This window comes from Podarcis erhardii (genome assembly GCF_964252035.2).
Source record: "Podarcis erhardii genome assembly, chromosome: 17".
NCBI classification, from domain to species: domain Eukaryota; kingdom Metazoa; phylum Chordata; class Lepidosauria; order Squamata; family Lacertidae; genus Podarcis; species Podarcis erhardii.
Window position 1 is genome coordinate 29013886 of NC_138515.1, and position 19841 is coordinate 29033726.

The window sequence follows — 19841 nt, forward strand, 5'->3', positions numbered from 1 at the left end:
CTCGGTTTTTTAAAAAAGAAAATTGTCATGCGACACTGTGGACTGCTGTTTTCAAATCCATGTCATCTTACTTATGTGGTTCTTTAGATCAAGGGGGTGGGGGCTAAACCGTGGCACTCCAGATGTTGCCAGACTACAAGTCCCATCACCCCTGAACATTGACTGTGTTGGCTGAGCCTGATGGGAGTTACAGTCAAACCAGTTCTGAAGCCCCACAGGCTAGCCACCTCTGCTTTCCTTCCTGAGGCACTAACAGCAGCAGAGGGCAAAAGGACGTTTGCGGGGATGGATGGAGAGTTGGCTTCCAAGTCGGGCAGTGGAGTGGATGGAAGAAGAAATGCCACTCTGTTGGCAACGGGCGTCTTCCTGCATGATGGGCACTTTTGTTTTTCAGTACTTGGATTGCCTGTGGGCTCAGGTTCAGAAGCTGAAGAAAGACCGCTGGCAAGAAAGGCACATCCCAAGGCCATACCTTGCTTTTGACAACGTGCTCTGCGAGGCACTGCAGCACAATCTGCCTCCCTTCACTCCGCCACCTCACACCGAAGACTCCATTTACCCAATGCCCAGAGTTATCTTCAGAATGTTTGACTACACTGATGATCCCGAGGTGAGTTGCGTGTATGTACGGATGGTGGTTAACGGATTGAGGCTAAATCACGACAAGACAGAAGCACTGTTTTTGGGGGACGGGGCAGACAGGTGTGGGGGGCTCCCTGGTCCTGAATGGGGTAACTAAAGAACCAGGTGCACAGCCTTAGGGTCATTCTGGACTCACAGCTGTCCATGGAGGCGCAGGTCAATTCTGTGTCCAGCTCCCTCTGGTATGCCAGTTGAGATCCTATCTGCCCCAGATTAATCCTGCTTGGACTACTGCAATGCGCTCTACATGGGGCTACCTTTGAAGGTGACTCGGAAACTACAACTAATCCAGAATGTGGCAACTAGACTGGTGACTGGGAGTGGCCGCTGAGACCATATGAAACCGGTCTTAAAGGATCTACATTGGCTCTCAGTGCATTTCCCAGCACAATTCAGAGTGTTGGTGTTGATCTTTAAAGCCCTAAATGGCTTCAGCCCTGAATATCTGAAGGAACATCTCCATCCCCATCATTCAGCTCCCTGAGGGCCGCCTAGCGGTTCCCTCATTGCGAGAAGTGTAGTTACAGGGAACCAGGCAGAGGGCCTTCTCGGTAGTTGTGCCCTCCCTGTGGGATGCCCTCCCGCCCAGCAGATGTCAAAGAGATCAACAACTTTCCGTAGACATCTAAGGTAGCCCTGTAACGGTAAGCTTTTAATGTCTGATGTTTTGCTGTGTTCTTTTATATTCTGCTGGAAGCCAACTAGAGTGGTTGCGGCAACCCATTCAGTTGGACAGGGTACAAGTAAATTATTATTAATTATTTGCAAGCATGAAGTGTGCCTACAGTTTAAATCCGGGGGGTGGGGGTGTTCATTTAATTCATTGCAGTCCCTGACTATAAGAGAGAGACTTTATAATGGGGGTACAAAGTATTGTCTTCTCTCCCTTCTAAAAATTTGGTTTTTGCAGTTTCTTTGGGTCCTGGACAGTTTTAGACAAAGAGTTGTGTAGACCAACACTAGAGGCTTGCAGTAGTCAAGTGATTTCTTCAGGGCATAACCTGTCCCAACCTGCTCATGACAAACAAATATATTTTTGAAACTTTTGTTTCAAAAGTTGCTTTTCGTAGGCCATAGGGGGCTACTCAAAAAAGAATAAAGGATCTAAAGTTTCCTTGAGGTCATGGAACTTGTTTCACAGTTCTTTGAATCCTGACCTGTTTTTAACAGCAGCAAAATTTATTACGGGGAAAAATAGTTTTTAGCATTTTGAAATTGCTTGCGAATGTTAAAGCCCCTAGAAAGAATAAATTGTATTGTGTTATAACTATTGTCAAAGCTATAGTGCCAGTAATGCAGCCAAACTTTGTCATTTATTTTGTTTAAAATGGACTTTTATGTTATATCACTTCTGCTGTTTCTTAATTCCTTCAACAGGGTCCTGTTATGCCTGGCAGTCATTCCGCTGAAAGATTTGTGATAGAGGAAAATCTTCACTGCATCATTAAATCACACTGGAAAGAAAGGAAGACATGGTAGGAGTTACTTTTCATGCAGGGCAACCATTAGGAGATCAAAAGACCTTTGTTTTCTACCTACCCGACAGCACTGTTTTCTGAGTGTGGCTAAAGAGCATATTTGCTCGTGAGGTGAGGATGGCTGCAATTCACCAATTCATTTTAAAAGCAGCTTGCCTCTTCATCCAATTTCTGCTGTGAAAACCTCAAACTCTTCAGCTGCATGTGCCTCAAATTTCTGCAAATTGCACTGATCTGGAAAAGTTATATTTCACAGTGTCTCCACACAACCTCTTGCCACCGCCTAAGCCACCCCTTTCACAAGTGCCGTATATTACAAACCTTTGATAAAAATAAGATCTATTATCTGATAAAGGGAAACAAGCTATCTTTCCTGTCTGGCAGACAGTGACCTACCAAAAATCCCAAATGGCTCAAACTTTGAAATGAAACCCTACAAGGAATTCTTCATCATGAAAAGTGATCAGGGTAAAATATCTCCTGAAATAAAATTTCCAGTTGCCAGATGGGTGGTTGAAAACAAACTGCGAACAGATGGCCTCCTGGGATACAGTCCCCTGAAAGGACAAAACACTTCTGGGGTTACTCCTTTTTGAGTCACCTCAGATTTAGGCTGGAAGGAGAACCTCCCCTCTAATTTTGACTGCTTTCAAATGCAAAGGTAGAATTGAGGAACTGTAAAAATGGCGTGAGTCACTGATGTATCCAGGAGGGATATGATTTTAGAGTTGGGTAGCTGCAAAGGAACACACTTAGCATCCTAGAGAATTGCTGCTGTCTACTTGGGCGCGAAATGCTCTTTGTCAGATTGTGTCTTGACAATAAGTTCACAAAATAACGCTTTCAACATCCACACCTCTGTTCTTGCAGTTTCTGTAATAATGGCACATGGATCTCTCATTCTAGTCAATCAAGAGCTTATGGTGGGTTTTGAGGAGATACTTGGAGTCATTTTCAGTTTGCATAGTCCTTTTGCTATGCTTATGAGTCTTACTGTCACTTTAGTGCCAGCTGCATGTGAATTGATACACATGCACTTAACTGACAGTCTGTTCTTTAGCAAGGCTTCACTTTGCTTCCTAACTGACCTTTTTCTGTATTTGCATTCTTTGAATCACTGAGTCTACCTTTTCCTCTAGTGCTGCTCAGTTACTGAGCTACCCAGGGAATAACAAGATCCCCCTGAACTACCACATAGTTGAGGTATGCATCTCTTTACCATATTTATCTTTTTCCTCTTTCAAAATGCCTTTACTTGCTATGCTGTAAACTCTATTATAATTTACCCAGATTCATTTGCAAAAAAACAAACAAACCCTAGCTATGCAGAAAAGGAGGTTGAATCTGCGTCAAACCTCATATATAAATAAATATGTTAAATACTGATGAACTGTATCTGGCTAAATTGTTGTTGTTTTATTTACACCCTGTCCATCTGGCTGGGTTTCCCCAGCCACACTGGGCAATTTATAGAATATATAAATGCTGAGGATAGTGGTTAGAGCAATTGACCTAAGGCTAATTTCAAGCCCCAACTTAACATTCCAGCTTATTGGGTGCCCTTGGGGTCAGTCCCTCTCACTCAGCCAAACTTGCCTCACAGGGCAGTGGTGAGGATAAAATGGGGGCATTAGACCTTGGAGGAAAGGCAGGAAATAAATTTAATAAATATGCAAGTTTGTGCTTATTTGTGCAAAGTGTTGGTGCTGACCTTTAAAGCCCTAAACGGCCTCGGCCCAGTATACCTGAAGGAGTGTCTCCACCCCCATTGTTCAGCCCACACACAGAGGTCCAGCTCTGAGGGCCTTCTGGCAGGTCCCTCACTGCGAGAAGTGAGGCTACTGGGAACCAGGCAGAGGGCCTTCTCCTACCATCAGATGTTAAGGAAATAAACAACTACAGTGGTGCCCCGCAAGACGAATGCCTTGCAATACGGAAAACCCGCTAGACGAAAGGGTTTTCCGTTTTGGAGGTGCTTCGCAAAATGAATTTCCCATGTCTTGCGAGTTCCTGCGGGTTTTTTCCCCTCCCCCCCTTTTTCTAAGCCGCTAAGCCGTTTATCTGCTTATCCGCTAAGCCGATAAGCTGCTAATAGCCGTGCTTCGCAAGACGAAAAAACCGCAAGACGAAGAGACTCGCGGAATGGATTAATTTCGTCTTGCGAGGCACCACTGTATCTGGATTTTAGAAGACATCTGAAGGCAGCCCTGTGTCGGGAAGTTTTTAATGTTTGATATTTTCCTGTGTTTGATGTTTTAATTTGCTGGAAGCCGCCCCGAGTGGCTGGGGCAAGCTAGTCAGGTGGGCAGCGTATCAACGAATTGTTATTTCTGCTGCTGTTGTTGTTCTTAGAGCATAAGAAGGGTCATTTCACCACTATACCCCAACAGTTGCCAGACTTAATACTAATAATGCCTTCTGATATCAGTTCAGATAAGACAGGTATACAGTTCATTGTATCTGTGTCATGTTTTCCCCCCCAGGTAATCTTTGCCGAGCTGTTTCAGCTTCCTATTCCACCACACACTGAGGTCATGTACACAACACTCCTTATTGAACTTTGCAAACTTCAGCCCGGCTCCTTACCCCAAGTTGTATCCTTTCTTCTCAACAACTCTGATATCAGTTAGCACATTTTTTTGTAGGAAAAAATGTTAATGCATTATGTATTACTGTTCACAGTTGTATTAGAAGTCGGTTGGTTGCAGATGCAGGTTATGTTGAGTAATCGCTGAAATGAAAGTTGTGATTAAAAACGTTTTCATTGGTAGCCAATCTTATTCATCAGGCAAAAATAGGAAGGCTGCTCAGAAGTGTAATGGTTGTAGGCTGCCCTGAGGCCTTAGGGTGAAGGGAAGGTAATGAATTAAAATAACATTTATAATAATTTTACATGGCTAATAAAATATTGCCCTGCCTCTTAAAGTGTCTAAATCCAAGATACACTGGAATCTCGGTTGTCGAACGTAATCTGTTCCAGCAGACCGTTCAACTTCCAAAACGTTCAACAACCGAGGCGCAAAGGGCTGTCAGCAAATTCAGTTGAGAAAATTGAAAAACACGTAGCGGAAGTCATTCAACTTCCAAGGTGTGTTCGAAAACGGAAGTGTTTACTTCCGGGTTTTCGGCGTTTGGGTTCCCAAATATTCGTCAACTGAGACGTTCGAGAACTGAGGTTCCACTGTACTTGATTTGAGTCTGATTCAGTAGCCTAGAACTCTAGGTTTGGGTGCGCACAGTTTCTCTCTTAACAAAGGGAGAGTTAAAGGTTCATCCATATTATCCCTTAAATGGAATCTTGCAGCTTGCACAAGCCACAGAAATGCTGTACATGCGCTTGGATACAATGAACACTACTTGCATAGACAGGTAAGTAAGTGCACTTACCTTTAGATTTCTAAGAAGTTTGTGAAGCAGGTTTCATCAGATGTCACGGAGCGGTTGGATGCAGAGGAATGGTGGGAGGAATCAAGCAAGGGAAGAAGGCTCAGAACCTGGGGTGGGGTGGGGGGACAACGGTGAGTGGTCAGAGGGAGAAGACCGGGAGGAAGAGGTGTTGGAAGCTGAAGAGGTAACAGGGCTTAGTGAGCTGGGAGAGTCTAGCAGGCGGAAGTCCAGAATCAGGCAGAAACTGAAGGAGGAGGAGAGTGGAAAGAGGGAGGCCAAGATGCAGAGATGAGTCAGGCTGGTGAAGAGTTATAGGTGTCTGCCCTCTCCCCGACTCCCAGAACCAGAAGAGGCATGAAAAGGGCAGAGGAGAAATTGGCTGCATGCTGATGCCGTCTCCGATTGCTTCGGGAAAGCACTGGAGAGCAGGAGACTTAAGACAGCTGTGAGAAGGCAGGGACTTTCAGTCTTGGCAATTTTCATGAAGGAAGGACGCAGGGAACAAGCCGCTCTGCTCACTAGGCCTGAAACTCAACAAAGTCTGTGCAGATCGTGTTTTTGTACTAATAAAAAGTTAACTCCATTTTTTAGTTGTGTGATTACTGACAGGTGGGTTTCTGTGGCATCAGCTTATTTGAACTGAATAAATGTATAGCTGTTGTTTCCTGTTTTATGGTCACAGTGATTATCAACGAGTGGGGGTAGCCAAGTACATCTTAGCTTGGAAGACGAGCCAGGAACACCTGAAAATACGCTTCAAGTATTACATACAAAACTATTATCTGAAGTGTCCATATCTGAACTACAGTGGTACCTCTAGCTGCAGACACAATCCATTCTGGGGTGCTATTTGCACCCCGAAAAGTCTGCAACTAGCGTAGCTCTTCTGCACAAATAGAGTGCTTCTGCGCATGTGTGAAACGTGAAGAATGCTTCTGCGCATGCGCGCATGGGGAAACCCGGAAGTATACACTTCCGGGTTTGCTGCATTCGCAACCCGAAAAACCGCAATGTGAAGCAAACACAACGAGAGGTATGACTATATAATTAGCTTGTTTTACTAACTTCAAAGATAATTAGAACTTGCAGAAGATCCAGTTATCTGACAGCTTTGGGCATTCTGCACCTTAATGTTAATTTTTTAAGAGTTCTGTATTTACATGCTCTTCATAACCAGTATTTCCAAGAATCAACAAAATGGGTTGTGGCATTCTTTGTAATGGCTAGGATATAGCGTGAATAATGTCACTGTGAATGGCTGTGGTTTGGTCTTCTGGGAGTTTGTGAAAGTTTCCTTCTTTTTTCATGAAGGTTCATTAATTGGTTTTCGCACCATTTGAATAATTTTGAATTCCGTTGGAGCTGGGAAGACTGGTAAGTTTATTTCTTGTTAGTTTCTCAATTGCTTTCACATATGCTTTTGTAATTTTTCAGTGATTCTTATTATCTCCTTCTGAAATATCCAAATGGTGCTAAATTCTGCAAATGTCAAATTACAAACGTGATATATTTTCAATGATTTCTGTGCAAGACTAGATAGCCCACAGGTATCTGTGGTTTAAAATGTCATTATGTGAAATTATGTAAGCTTTGCTGCCTTAAACTGTAACCTCCAGTACTGTATGAATTTGCTTCCTGGTGGCTCTGACAATGCAGAGAGCCAAAGAAGCACAACATTGAAGATTGAAGCTTCCTAAATCAGTGCATATTAGACAAATAAGCCTTTATATGCTTCTCTGGGTAATGGCAATTGCACAATTTTGTTCCAATGATAGGTCAGATTGTCTTTCTGAGGACCTTGACAAACCCAGACCTAAATTCGTAAGAGAAGTTTTGGAAAAATGTATGAGGTGAGTGAGGCATCAGAACTGCAGAAGGGGTAGTATTCTAATAGATATAGCCTATTTTTCCAACTTAATGCAGTTGCTAAAGTGAGGAAGAAATAATATCAGCTCCCACTTCAATAGTATTTGCTTAGTCTTTGTATGTTTGTCCAGGAATAGGGCACTTACCCATTATGAGTTAAGACATCATCTGGATGGTTGGAAGTATTCTGCTGGGAGAAAATTCAGTAAATAAAAATAGTGCTTTTGAATTATTATTTTTAATTCTCCAAGTTTAGATTCCTCAGTTTAATTCCTTGTTTTGTAATGTCTAATGATCAAACAACAAAAACAAAATTGACTAAATGGAAAACAATTGAGCATACAAATAAATGATCCTAAATAGTTACTGGGAAGTAACTTCTATTCAGATCAGTGGAGCTGACTTCTGTGTAAGGGGCATAATTGTACTTTGGACTATTCCTTTCCTGTTTCAGTGTAAAGCATAGACTTTGATTTTGCCATATCTAGATTTATAATCTGCATTCACTGAGGCTGAGTAAGGGTTCATGCTTGGCTGGGTTTTGTCCATAGACCTGTATCATGATAGGAGTATCACTTCTTCATCTTATGCAAAATCTTTTTTTTCTCTTCTAGGCTTTCCTACCACCAACGAATAGTGGATATTGTTCCTGCTACGTTTTCAGTCCTAACTCCTGCAAATCCAGCATGTATTTATAAATACGGAGATGAAAGCAACAGTATGTATATGGGTTATGCACTTTCTGCAGTGTTTTCTTTCTATTTTTAAATACAGTTACAGATAGGTAGCCGTGTTGGTCTGCCATGGTCAAAACAAAATAAAAAAATTCCTTCCAGTAGCACCTTAAAGACCAACTGAGTTAGTTCTAAATAACTAACTAACTAACTAACTAACTAAATAAATAAATAAATAAATAACTGAGTTAGTTCTAAACTATTTTTAAATAGTTAGACTAGTTTTGTTGAATCTGTCTTTGGGGAGCTGGTGTAGTCTAGTGGGTGAGAGGCTGAGCTATGGATTGAGGTGGGGTCCTGGTTCAAATTTGGCCCCTTCCATAGACTCAACAGGCATTCTTGAGCAAGCAGCTCTCTCAAAGCTACAGCCTCCATCTGCAGTATGAGAATAAGGATGGAATGTTGTAAGGGTTACAAGAGAACTAGGAAATTTTTTAGCCCTGTTTGTTTTGTTATACTAATAGCCTGAGCTTCCTCTAAAACAGCCTTTCTCAACCTGTGGGTCCCCAGATGTTGAACTACAACTCCCATCACCCCCAGCTAGCAAAGCCAGATCTCAGGGATGATGGGAGTTGTAGTCCAACAACATCTGGGGACCCACAGGTTGAGAACCGCTGCTCTAAAAGGTCCAGAACAGCCTACAAGCAGTTCCTAATCTACAATCCGGGTCCACATCTGCTTTGCTTCAACAATATGATAGCAGAAGGTGCCCCTAAAGATGTACACTCGTACCTTGGTTCTTAAACGTAATCCATTCCGGAAGTCCGTTTGACTTCCAAAATGTTCAAAAACCAAGGCGCAGCTTCCAATTGGCTGCAGGAGCTTCCTGCACGCAAGCAGAAGCCGCGTCGGACGTTCAGCTTCCGAAAAACTTTTGAAAACACTTCCAGGTTTTCGGCATTTGGGAGCCAAAACATCCAAGTTACCAAGGTCTTCGTGAACCCAAGGTGCTACTGTATTTGTCAATTTCCTGTTCAGTTTTTATATTTGGAGCTCCTCAAAAGAGTTCAAGGAGCCTGGCAAACTGCTGTGCAGAAAACCAGGCCAGCCTATTAGTGTGCAGGCAACTCTGGAATGAACAGTGTGTTCATTCTTAACAAGTTTTAAAACTTAACATCTAGGCTGGTGGAAGAAAGAAGGAGGGTGAAGTTTGACTTGGTTGTTCATTCTACTCATTACATGACCTGGAAGTCTGCAAGATGATGACTTCCAAAGAATGGTGTTTCTTCTGTCTTGGCTTTTATGAGGAAATAGGGCTTTTTTAAAAAAACTAAAGGTAACTTTGCTTCTTTGTTTATTTGTAGAGTCTCTTCCAGGATACAACGTTGCGCTCTGCTTAAACATCGCCATTAAAAACAAAGCCAGTAACGATGAGATTTTCACCATTTTGAAGGATGTGCCCAACCCTAATCAGGATGATGATGATGGTAAGAACTTCTGATAGCTGTAGTCAGGTGCTCCTAGTTCTTTCTGTATTTAAGCTTATTTCATTGCTCTGTAGAAGTGCTACTTTGCAACGTCGTCTTCTCTGAATGCATAGATTTAAACTTAGTTTCCATCATTCAACAAGTGTACAATATATTAAGGAAACTGGATGGATGACATGAGGTAAAAAAGATGGATCACTTGATATGGAATGACCCTCCCATGGAATTTTTGACTTTCTTTGGACAGCTGACCCCACCAGTCATCCGCTCTCTGCCTCATACACACAACAGTTTAGCGTTGCGCAATGGCTGTTGTTTATATAGCAACATCTGTATTTGGTGCTTTACAAAGAATGGCACAAGAGACGAAAACAGAAGCGGAGAAAAATTGGGGAAGAAAATGGCTACTCTTTGGTTTCATGTGCACACACTTAGGCTTAGTTACACACAGAGAGAGATCATACTTGCCTTAGGCATAGACTTTTTTTTTTTAAGGCAGAAAAATGTGGGTGCTGAATCAAAGGCTGTACTGGAAGTACTGACTCAAATGTAACTTTTTTTCCCCAGATGAAGGCTTCTCTTTTAATCCTTTAAAAATAGAGGTGTTTGTGCAGACACTGCTGCATTTGGCCGCAAAGTCATTCAGTCACTCCTTCAGTGCTCTGGGAAGGTAAGTATAACCACAAAGTTGCCAGTGCTATCAATAACACACTGCTACTGGCTCATATAACCAGTTTTAATTGTTTCTTACTTTATGAAGAGCCTGCCTGAAATTGATTCACAAGGCAGAAACTGCAAGACAGTTTAGCAAAAACCTTCGATTAAAGTATTTATCATTATTGTTTACTTGTAGGGAGAGATGAGATGCATATTGCTTTTTCTATCATGCTATCAGTCAGCTGAACCTATGGGCACCTTGGTTAGCAGGGCTATCTGCCCTTGTGCGGTACTCCTGGTAACAGACAAGCTATCACTGCTGCGCTATCTTATTTTACTTGTAACCAGCAGGCGGGCTGCGGAGGAGATGCTTGAGATGAGGTGGAGTGTTCCCCCAAATCACCTTGTTGGTTGACAACAGCAAGCGCATGTTGGATCCCTGTGGGAGACTGTCAGAGCTCAGAGTCCTTGCCTCCTCCCATTCTGAAAGAGACTCTGCTCTATATGACTCGAAAAGGAGGGCACAGAATCATCTAGCTTTCTTCTCACCCTCTCAGCCTTGCCACTCAACAACTGTAGGTCCAAAGTGAGCTGCAGCCCTTGTTCAGCAATCAGCTTTTGAATGTCAGGTCACAGCCAACGAAAGAGCAGGCAATATACTTTACCCCTTAACGGCCTTTCATTGCTATCTTTCCCTGTTCTGATAAGATTCCGCGAAGTCTTCAAAGCGCTGGCGGAAAGCGATGAAGGGAAGCTGCATGTGCTCAGAGTTACGTATGAAGTGTGGAAGAATCATCCACAGGTGAGAGTGAATGGACTTAGAGGTTTCCTCCTTTTTCCACTCATCCAAAAAGTACCTTTTAAGTTCCATCAATTGATTTCGGTGTAAATTTTGTCTGCTGCACACCAGGCCCTAAATCAGGCTTCCTCAACCTCGGCCCTCCAGCACTCACGGAGGAAGAGGAGTGCGCGGCTGCCCCCGCAGGCAGCGCGCCCCGCCCCCGCCTGCTCTCCACCCCCCCCCCCCGGTGCTGGAGCATGAAGCTCCGCCACTGCCCTCCAGCTGTTTTTGGCCTACAACTCCCCTGATCCCTAGCTAGCAGGACCCAGTGGTCAGGGATGATGGGAATTGTGGTATCGGAACTTCTGGAGGGCCGAGGTTGAGAAAGCCTGCCCTAAATCCGTGGGAGATTATTTCAGTGTTGCCTTTCGCTTTCTGCTGCCCATTTTGGAGTTCACTTTCTCTTGCAGGCTCTGCACTGATTGTACATTAGAATGTATTGATGATGCATTTGAGATAAGATATATGACGTATAAAATTAGTGTGGCTTATATTCAGAGCCGAGCGCCAGCACTGGCTTGGGGAGCAGTGCACAAAGCGCCGGCCGTCCCCCATTCAGCGCGGTAGTGCCAGGAGGCAGGCCGCACCCGCAAATATGCCATGAATTTTAAAGGTGCTGCTTATTTGCGGATGTGGCTTATAGTCGGGTCAATACGGTAATACAGTCATACCTCGGGTTGCAGTAGCTTCGGGATGAGTATTTTCGGGTTGCGCTCTGCGGCGACCCGGAAGTAACGGAGTGTGTTACAGTGGTGCCTCGCAAGACGAAAAGAATCCGTTCCGCGATTCTCTTCGTCTAGCGGTTTTTTCGTCTTGCGAAGCAAGCCCATTGACAGCTTAGCAGATTAGCGCTATTAGCGGTCTAGCGGCTTTTAGCGATCAGCTGAGAAGCGGCTTAGCGGCTTAGGAAAAGGGCAAAAAAAGCGAAAAAACCCCGCGGGAACTCGCAAGACATTTTCGTCTTGCGAAGCAACCCCATAGGGAAATTCGTTTTGCGAAGCGCATCGAAAAACGGAAAACCCTTTCGTCTAGCGGGTTTTCCGTCTTGCGAGGCGTTCGTCTTGCGGGGCACCACTGTACTTCCAGGTTTCGCCGCTCGCACATGCGCAGACGGTCAAAATGACATCATGCGCGGAGGTGGGTTGCGTTCGCTTCAGGATGTGAACGGGACTCTGGAACGGATCCCATTCGCATCCAGAGGTACCACTGTACCTTATTTGTAGGATTAAACAGCATTCCACATGTATTTTCCCTGTAAGCTTCATGATAGCTCATTATCACTGCATGAGCAATGATTCCCAATCTTTGAATAATTAGACAAAGTGCCCTAGACACCTGTTTCTGTACAGCAATTAAGCTGGAATAAACCCTGCATGCAGATTTAACAATTAAAGGTACTATTTTGTTACTTGGAGTGTAGTTTCCTTTAGGTTTAAATTGCAGGCAGCAGGGATAACACAGCTAATATTGCCTCCCAATGCAGAGACTTCTCTCTTAAGTGACGCACCTTGAACTCTCTTTTGTGACTCGCACCAAAGCACAGGGGAGTAAGCTCATCTCATGGTTTTGGTTTTGCAACCTTTTTTTATTCTGAATTAAATTTCAGAAATAAAAAGTGTACCATAGCTTTCAAAAATTTAGGAAGCAGCATTAGATTATGCTTCCTGAGTTGTCACCACTATAAGATAGTTGAGCAGGAGAGACAGGGGTGTGCCCTTCTTTTGCCTAATCTGTTCTTCTCAGTAGCAAATGAGCACCTGCTTTTGATAAGCTGATCCAGAAACCCTTTGCTTCCCTTTTCACGCAGATGATTGCTGTGCTGGTGGATAAGATGATTCGCACCCAGATTGTGGATTGTGCTGCAGTAGCAAACTGGATTTTCTCTCCAGAGCTGGCTCATGATTTCACTAGGTAACTAGATGTAAATCGCCCTCTTCCACCCCCTTTCTTTAAATTGTTTGGGTTGTGATTTGAATGATGCTGGCAGCAGATCACCTTTTAACTTTCTCAGAATATTTGCATTGGGTAAACAGTTTTTCACTCAGCTTTTCAAAACTCACACGAAGAAATTACAGAATTTTTGGTAATTCAACCATTTCTGTTTATGGCAGGGAGCAAAATCCTGGTGCATTGGGCCCAACGCACACACATTATGCTGCAACAAACCTGGATTTGCCAGAGTGTGTGAATGACAATAGGCCACAGCCAGTGCCGGTTCTTTCTCATGTACATGTACAATGCACTCCAGGTTGCAAACAGAATTGTTACATTCATGCTTGATACTTCAGGAGATGTGGTTTACAGTACAGTCAAACCTCATATCCCAAACGCCGAAAACCCAGAAGTAAATGCTCCAGCTTTCAACCATTTTTCGGAAGCTGGACGTCCAACACGGCTTCCGCTTGAGTACAGGAAGCTCCTGAAACCAATCAGAAGCCGCACCTCAGTTGTTGAACATTTCAGAAGCTGAACGGGCTTCCGGAACAGATAATGTTCAACAACCGAGGTTTTAATGCACGTCTAAGACATCATTTATGAAAGGCCCCTTAAAATGAATTGTAGGGAAGATCCATTGATGGTACAGAATGTTTATTCCTAATCCACAGCCTCCTGTATCTTGCAGTTAATAGCCAGCTTTACAAGTGAGTATATACAATGTGTACATTAGCATTATGACTGAAACGAGCCAAAGTATATTGTATGAACTAGAGCATCTGTTTCATTCTCTGCTAGGTTTTATATCTGGGAAATCTTACACTCAACAATCCGTAAGATGAACAAGCATGTGGTGATGATCCAAAAGGAGCTAGAGGAGGCCAAAGCGAGATTAGCCAAACAGCACAAACGTGTACGTAACCATTTTTCCAGGGCTGTGGAAAAAACGTTACTTGACGTAAAGATGTGTATAAACAGCAGTCTTGTAACTCTTTTCCACCAACAATAAAAATGAAAGAATTGCTATACTGTGTAAAAGTCCAGCACTCTGTTTTCAGCAGCAGCCAGCTAGAGGCTTCTGTAAACGTCATCCTGTGTTTGTCTCCATCATCTGATACATTGCCTCTGAAAAATGGGGGATAGCCTGGCAAATAGCCATTGGTAGACCCATCTTCCATTGATGTGCCCATTCCCTTTTTTAAAAAGCCATCGAGCAAATAGCAATCGCCACATCTTGAGGTAATAGGTTGATTATGAGTGTTATGTCTGGCAGACCAAAGGACCAAATTAGGCTGTTACTTTCATTGTGTAGCAAGCAGCTACATCTGAGCTTTTTCTTTATTTAATCCCAGGCACAATTGACTGATTGTCATCAGGAACACATACAAGGAGGAGAGGTTTACCCCATTCCTTCCTAGCAGTGATCCTGACTAAAATTGCTGCACCCTTCTCTAGCTATGAGGCTTACATGAAAAGTTCCCATTGATGCCAGTGCAAGCTTTTGTTTTTGTTAAGACTCAGACCCCCCTGCCTTGCACACGATGTTCCTGATGACATTGGCCACCTCTGCAGCTGCAGCATTGGGCAGTAGCCAAACCACTTGTTCCACCAGTGCAATAGTTATTTTTGCACAATACACAGATACACCTCTGACACACTCTGTGCATTCTCCCAGATCTGCTCCATGGGGCTGGGGGAAACCCCAGAACAGAGTTAGGGGGCTCGAGGGGAGAGGAAGTTCTGTTGCCCAGCCAAAAATCCTTGCACTGATAGAAAGTGTACAGTGAATATTGGCCTAAATTATGCCAGAAATCTAATAGGACATGCAGAGATCAGAAATTCTTGCAGTGACTTGAGTTTCTCATTGTATTGTGTGCCACTGTGACAACCCCCTTTCTCTCCCTGAGAACCCCAGAGCGGCTTATATTGGGAATCCCAAGTGGTTTCCTGGGCTGGGTCAGCTTATCTTTACTGTAGATCAATATTTCATGGCTTCAGGCAACACATGCAGCAGTACCTTTTTATTTTGTTATATCTTACACGTTGCATTTATTCTTTTAGTAAATGCTATAGATGCATGCTAAAATCATGACTGTAGCTCACTTCAAGCTGGAAGAGAGAAGCTTTCGGCACTTTGGTGGGACAGGGCCCTATAAATTAAAAGAGGGAATGAAACAGAGTGTGCCCTAGCTATCCTTTTGGTCTCGGAGCACTTATGATCCCCCTGTTAAATGTTAACTATTCCTCCCCAGCGAGACAGTGATGATGATGACGATGACGACGATCGAAGTAGCGACAGGGAAGATGGACCCCTCGAAGAGCAGATAGAACGCCTGCAAGAAAAAGTTGAATCGGCTCAAAGTGAACAAAAAAACCTCTTCCTTGTAATATTCCAGGTAAATGCAGAAATATTCATTGGTTTTTAGAAAATGAGTTACCCTATTTTTCCGTGTATAACATGGCCCCTATTTTGGGGGACTGAAATTTATGAAAATGTGGGAAGACGACCCCCATTTTAAAAATTTATTTTAGAGTAAAGAAAACCTAGTCTTATAGATGGAAAAGTACGGTAATAGAAGATGGGCTGTTGAGTGTTGGGGAAGCTATGAACCTCATCTTTGCAAAACTTTATAATGTGTATTTTAACCCTTTAAGTTAGCCAGTTTTACTGTGGGTGTTTTTGGTGTGAAATTGCTTGAGGTATTTTATGGGAAGTGATTCATAAATGGAACCAAATAAATGATATGAAAAGTTTCAAGTAGAGGAAACAGTTCCAAGTATTTGGGAACTGCTAGTTGTACTAGCACAGGGGTCAGCAAACCTTTTCAGCAGGGGGCCAGTCCACTGTCCCTCAGACCTTGCGGGAGGCCGGACTATATTTTGGGGAAAAAATAAAAATGAACAAATTCCTATGCCCCACAAATAACCCAGAGCTGCATTTTAAATAAAAGGGCACATTCTACTCATGTAAAAACGCGCTGATTCCTGGACTGTACGCGGGCTGGATTTAGAAGGCGATTGGGCTGGATCCGGCCCCCGGGCCTTAGTTTGCCTACCCATGTACTAGCAGAATGGCTTGTGCTGGATAAGCTCTGAAAGGCAGTATGGTCTCATAGCTGTGGTTAAGCAACAGATTGCTGTAGCCCTGATGCTGTTGCAACACCAGCTTCAAGAAGTGAAACTATTGTGCTGGCCTGTTCTCACGCTCGCTGAACCCGGGAAAAGACCTCCGGGAATTAGCAATGAATTCTGTGCTAAGTGGCGCTGTTCTGTCATGAAATTTCCATTCTTTAATCCAGAAACACTATTTCTCATGTGTCCTCATTCTCTCGTCTTCTCTGTGGACGTTGACTTCCCTGTATTTGAAAGATGTTGCTAATATTGCCCTTTCCAGCGCTTCATTATGATCCTCACGGAGCACTTAGTGCGATGTGAAACAGGAGGCATTGATGTGATTACACCTTGGTACAAGAACTGCATAGAGAGGCTGCAGCAGATCTTCTTACAGGTAACTCTCATTCCTTTCCAAAGTCACGAATGTGGTAACTAGAAATTGCATAGAAATGTGGTCGCACAGAAATGATAATTCTGCATTTGCAAGGACTTGCTTGATGTAAATGTTCAGGAGGAAGCTATATTCGGCTGATAGTCCATATAAATGGGCTTTTTCAAAATCGTTTATACTAGAGGCCAATATAAAGCTGAGGCAGGTTTCACTTACTATACAGAAGCACATCTTGCTTGTCTTAAACCGACTGATTGTTCCTGTCACTTTCGTTTATGGTTAAGACCAGGGGTCAGCAAACCTTTTCAGCAGGGGGCCGGTACACTGTCCCTCAGACCTTGGTGGGTTGGCCGGACTATATTTTGAAAGGGGGGGGGGAATGAACAAATTCCTACGCCCCACAAATAACCCAGAGATGCATTTTAAATAAAAGCACACATTCTACTTATGTAAAAAGACCAGGCCGGTCCCACAAATAACCCAGAGAAGTTTGCAAGAAGTTTTGTGAGGAGTATTATTAGAAGTATTCTAAAAATGGACAATGGGGAGGATGATTTGTTAAGAGATGTAAAGGCAATATAAAGTTAAGAAATGCATAAGAAGTGGTTAAAACGGTGGATCATCAGAAGGGCTGATGGAAGTCTAAAAAGATTGTATAAGTGATAGGTTTGGTGGTACATTTTATAATTTATATGTTAAAATTAATTAAAAAATATTATAAAAAAACTAAATAACCCAGAGATACATTTTAAATAAAAGGACACATTCTACTAAATCCGCAGGCCGGATTTAGAAGGTAATTGGGCCAGATCCAGCACCTGGGTCTTAGTTTGCCTACCCATGATTAAGACTGTCCAGCCCTTCAACCATTTTTATACTATTCTTCTCCCTCTCTCTGGCTGCTCTTCTCAGGTTCTTTTTTTTTTTTAAGTGGAATGACCAGAATTGCAGGCGACATTCTCGGTGTACAGTGGTGCCCCGCAAGACGAATGCCTCGCAGGACGGAAAACCCGCTAGACGAAAGGGTTTTCCGTTTTGGAGGTGCTTCGCAAAACGAATTTCCTGTGGGCTTGCTTCGCAAGACGAAAATGTCTTGCGAGTTCCTGCGGTTTTTCCCCCTTTCCCCCCCTTTTTCTAAGCCACTAATCAGCTGATCCGCTAAGCCGCTAATGGGCTTGCTTCGCAAGACGAAAAAACCGCAAGAGGAAGAGACTCGCGGAACGGATTAATTTCGTCTTGCGAGGCACCACTGTATTTTATCCATTCATAATAAGTTTCTGGTGTTCCTCAGCTGCCGAGTGAATGCGGGGGGAATGTGATTTCTCTCACTATGTCCTGCCAAGACCAGTAATGAGTAACTGAGATGGCTCTTTTCTGTCTGCAGCACCACCAGATCATCCATCAGTACATGGTGACATTGGAAAACCTTCTCTTCACAGCAGAATTGGATCATCATATATTGGCTGTATTTCAGCAGTTCTGTGCGTTGCAGGCCTGAGAGACTTCGTTTTTGTACAGGACTTAATTGACTTCACCTTTTTAAAACAAAAATGGGAAAATTGATGAGGGAAGAGAAGGAAAGAAGCTTTTAATTGGAAAAACAAGCTTGCCGTGCTGTCGTAGATAAGCTACTCGGCACTCAAACGGGGCAGTTCTTTTAGCAGTAGAGGCCTAACTCTGTTTTACGACTGCTAGGTGACTGGGATGGAATAATGTGTGGATTTTTAATTTTGAAATGGTTTGAATGCTGGCTTCATCGTGGCATTTGTTTTGTCCCCTTCTGTTGTTTGTATAAAAATAAAAATAGGGAATAAATAGGATTGGTTACCTTTGCTTGGCCCTTACATACGAATGAATTCCCTCATTATAATAATGTGAAGCAAGCATCAAGACTTGTGAATCTGAAGAGCAGCTTCCCAATGAGTAAGATTAAACTCTCTGAGGGACAGGAGCATAGGACACATGAAATGCTAAACAGGCCAAGCCTCCAGAGTAGCCTAGAGTATATGTTTGTTATCAAAATTAATTTTCATGGTTGTATGAAACATGGTTGAAATACAATCAGAATATGTTTTTTAAATCTGCCTATTGTGCTTATTTTGGATCTCAACGAATAGGTGAAACATATATTTAGGTCGCAAACATCTTGTAAGAAATAACTACAATACATAATGATTTCTTAGTGTTTCACATATCTTCTTGATGGAGGATGGGGTGGGGGTTGAGACTCATATGACTTCATAACAGTGGAAAGTGTGGCGTTCACCTACTTAGAAGAAGTTGGTAGCTCAAGCTCCGGAATGTGCTCTGCTCCAGCCATCATTACAGGGTAACTTTCTGAAAAAAGCAAATTGACTGTGAGCTGGACAGGGAAGAACCTTGTCTCCAGACCATCTCACTTTGTTAAGAAGAAAGCAGCCTGGTCTGCTGTAATAATAATAATAATAATAATAATAATAATAATAATAATAATAATAAAGCATTGATGCATGTTGTGCATCGTCCTAAATGCTCATACTTGCTCAGGAATTTGGCCAGGATGAAGTGCCGAGTTAGAAATGGCTTCGCAAGACATCTTGGTCACACCCCTCTTGGCTCTGGGAGAAACAACCTATCCAGATTCACCGCAGGGCTTAACTGTATTCCCACATGACGTGAACCTGTTTCTCACGGACTGTGTGAAGAAGACTTGGTGGTTTTTCCCGAAGACCTCACATTCTGCAGTTCAGTGATACTGTTGTATTTCTCACCTATATCATCTTTGACATGAACAACTATAAAGGATGGGCAAAACTTGGGAGTGATGGTAAAGACTGGACAGGCTACTGTCTCATATTAGAAAAGAGTATTTTAGCAGTCCTAAATTACGGGTCTAAATTAGCTTTTCTCTAATCTTTGACTAACTCAGGAATGGAGTCGGACAAATTCAGACAAGAAACCAAGTATTAGGCTGCATTGAAAAACTGACAGATTGCTGGATCTGGATGGTATCTTACAAGGATTCAGAATGAATTTGTGATCTTCGAACAAAATTATGTAACTTGTCTCTGAGGTTTGCCTCCTGAGGCATTCTCACAGGAGTGTACATCAGTATTTGCAGTCCAAGTGTTGCTTGGTGTTCCTACCTTTCCTCGTTGCACAGAACCATTTCCCTCTGATTAATTTCCCCAAGCACTTAACTTGCATCCGGTTTCTCTACACACCTCGTTACTGAATGCCTTCACCATTTAAGTTGTTTCTTACTGAAAAGCCTGAGATTGTCTTGGCTTAAAAGTCCTTGCTGTGGTGGACATAAAATCACTGCTTTGTGTACGTATGTGAGATGCCACTGGATTAGCACTTGAACTGCTGCTTCTCAGCTTTCATTTT

The 19841-nt window shown here is 43.0% G+C and overlaps 1 protein-coding gene across 2 annotated transcripts in view; it reads left to right on the plus strand.

Annotated features, from left to right (window-relative positions):
* NCBP1 (nuclear cap binding protein subunit 1) overlaps positions 1 to 18552 on the plus strand; it is a 31495-nt gene extending 12943 nt beyond the window's left edge. For both annotated transcript variants that reach the window (XM_081845031.1, XM_081845030.1), the window contains exons 8-23: positions 395 to 610; positions 2020 to 2117; positions 3260 to 3323; positions 4604 to 4714; positions 5425 to 5489; positions 6819 to 6881; positions 7283 to 7357; positions 7988 to 8091; positions 9412 to 9534; positions 10102 to 10204; positions 10900 to 10993; positions 12840 to 12943; positions 13766 to 13880; positions 15220 to 15363; positions 16362 to 16475; positions 17857 to 18552. In XM_081845031.1, the coding sequence (XP_081701157.1) occupies positions 395 to 610; positions 2020 to 2117; positions 3260 to 3323; positions 4604 to 4714; positions 5425 to 5489; positions 6819 to 6881; positions 7283 to 7357; positions 7988 to 8091; positions 9412 to 9534; positions 10102 to 10204; positions 10900 to 10993; positions 12840 to 12943; positions 13766 to 13880; positions 15220 to 15363; positions 16362 to 16475; positions 17857 to 17970 (1707 nt within the window). In that variant the 3' untranslated portion in view covers positions 17971 to 18552. The remainder of the gene's footprint in view (positions 1 to 394; positions 611 to 2019; positions 2118 to 3259; positions 3324 to 4603; positions 4715 to 5424; positions 5490 to 6818; positions 6882 to 7282; positions 7358 to 7987; positions 8092 to 9411; positions 9535 to 10101; positions 10205 to 10899; positions 10994 to 12839; positions 12944 to 13765; positions 13881 to 15219; positions 15364 to 16361; positions 16476 to 17856) is intronic.
* The last annotated feature ends 1289 nt before the right edge of the window (positions 18553 to 19841 follow it).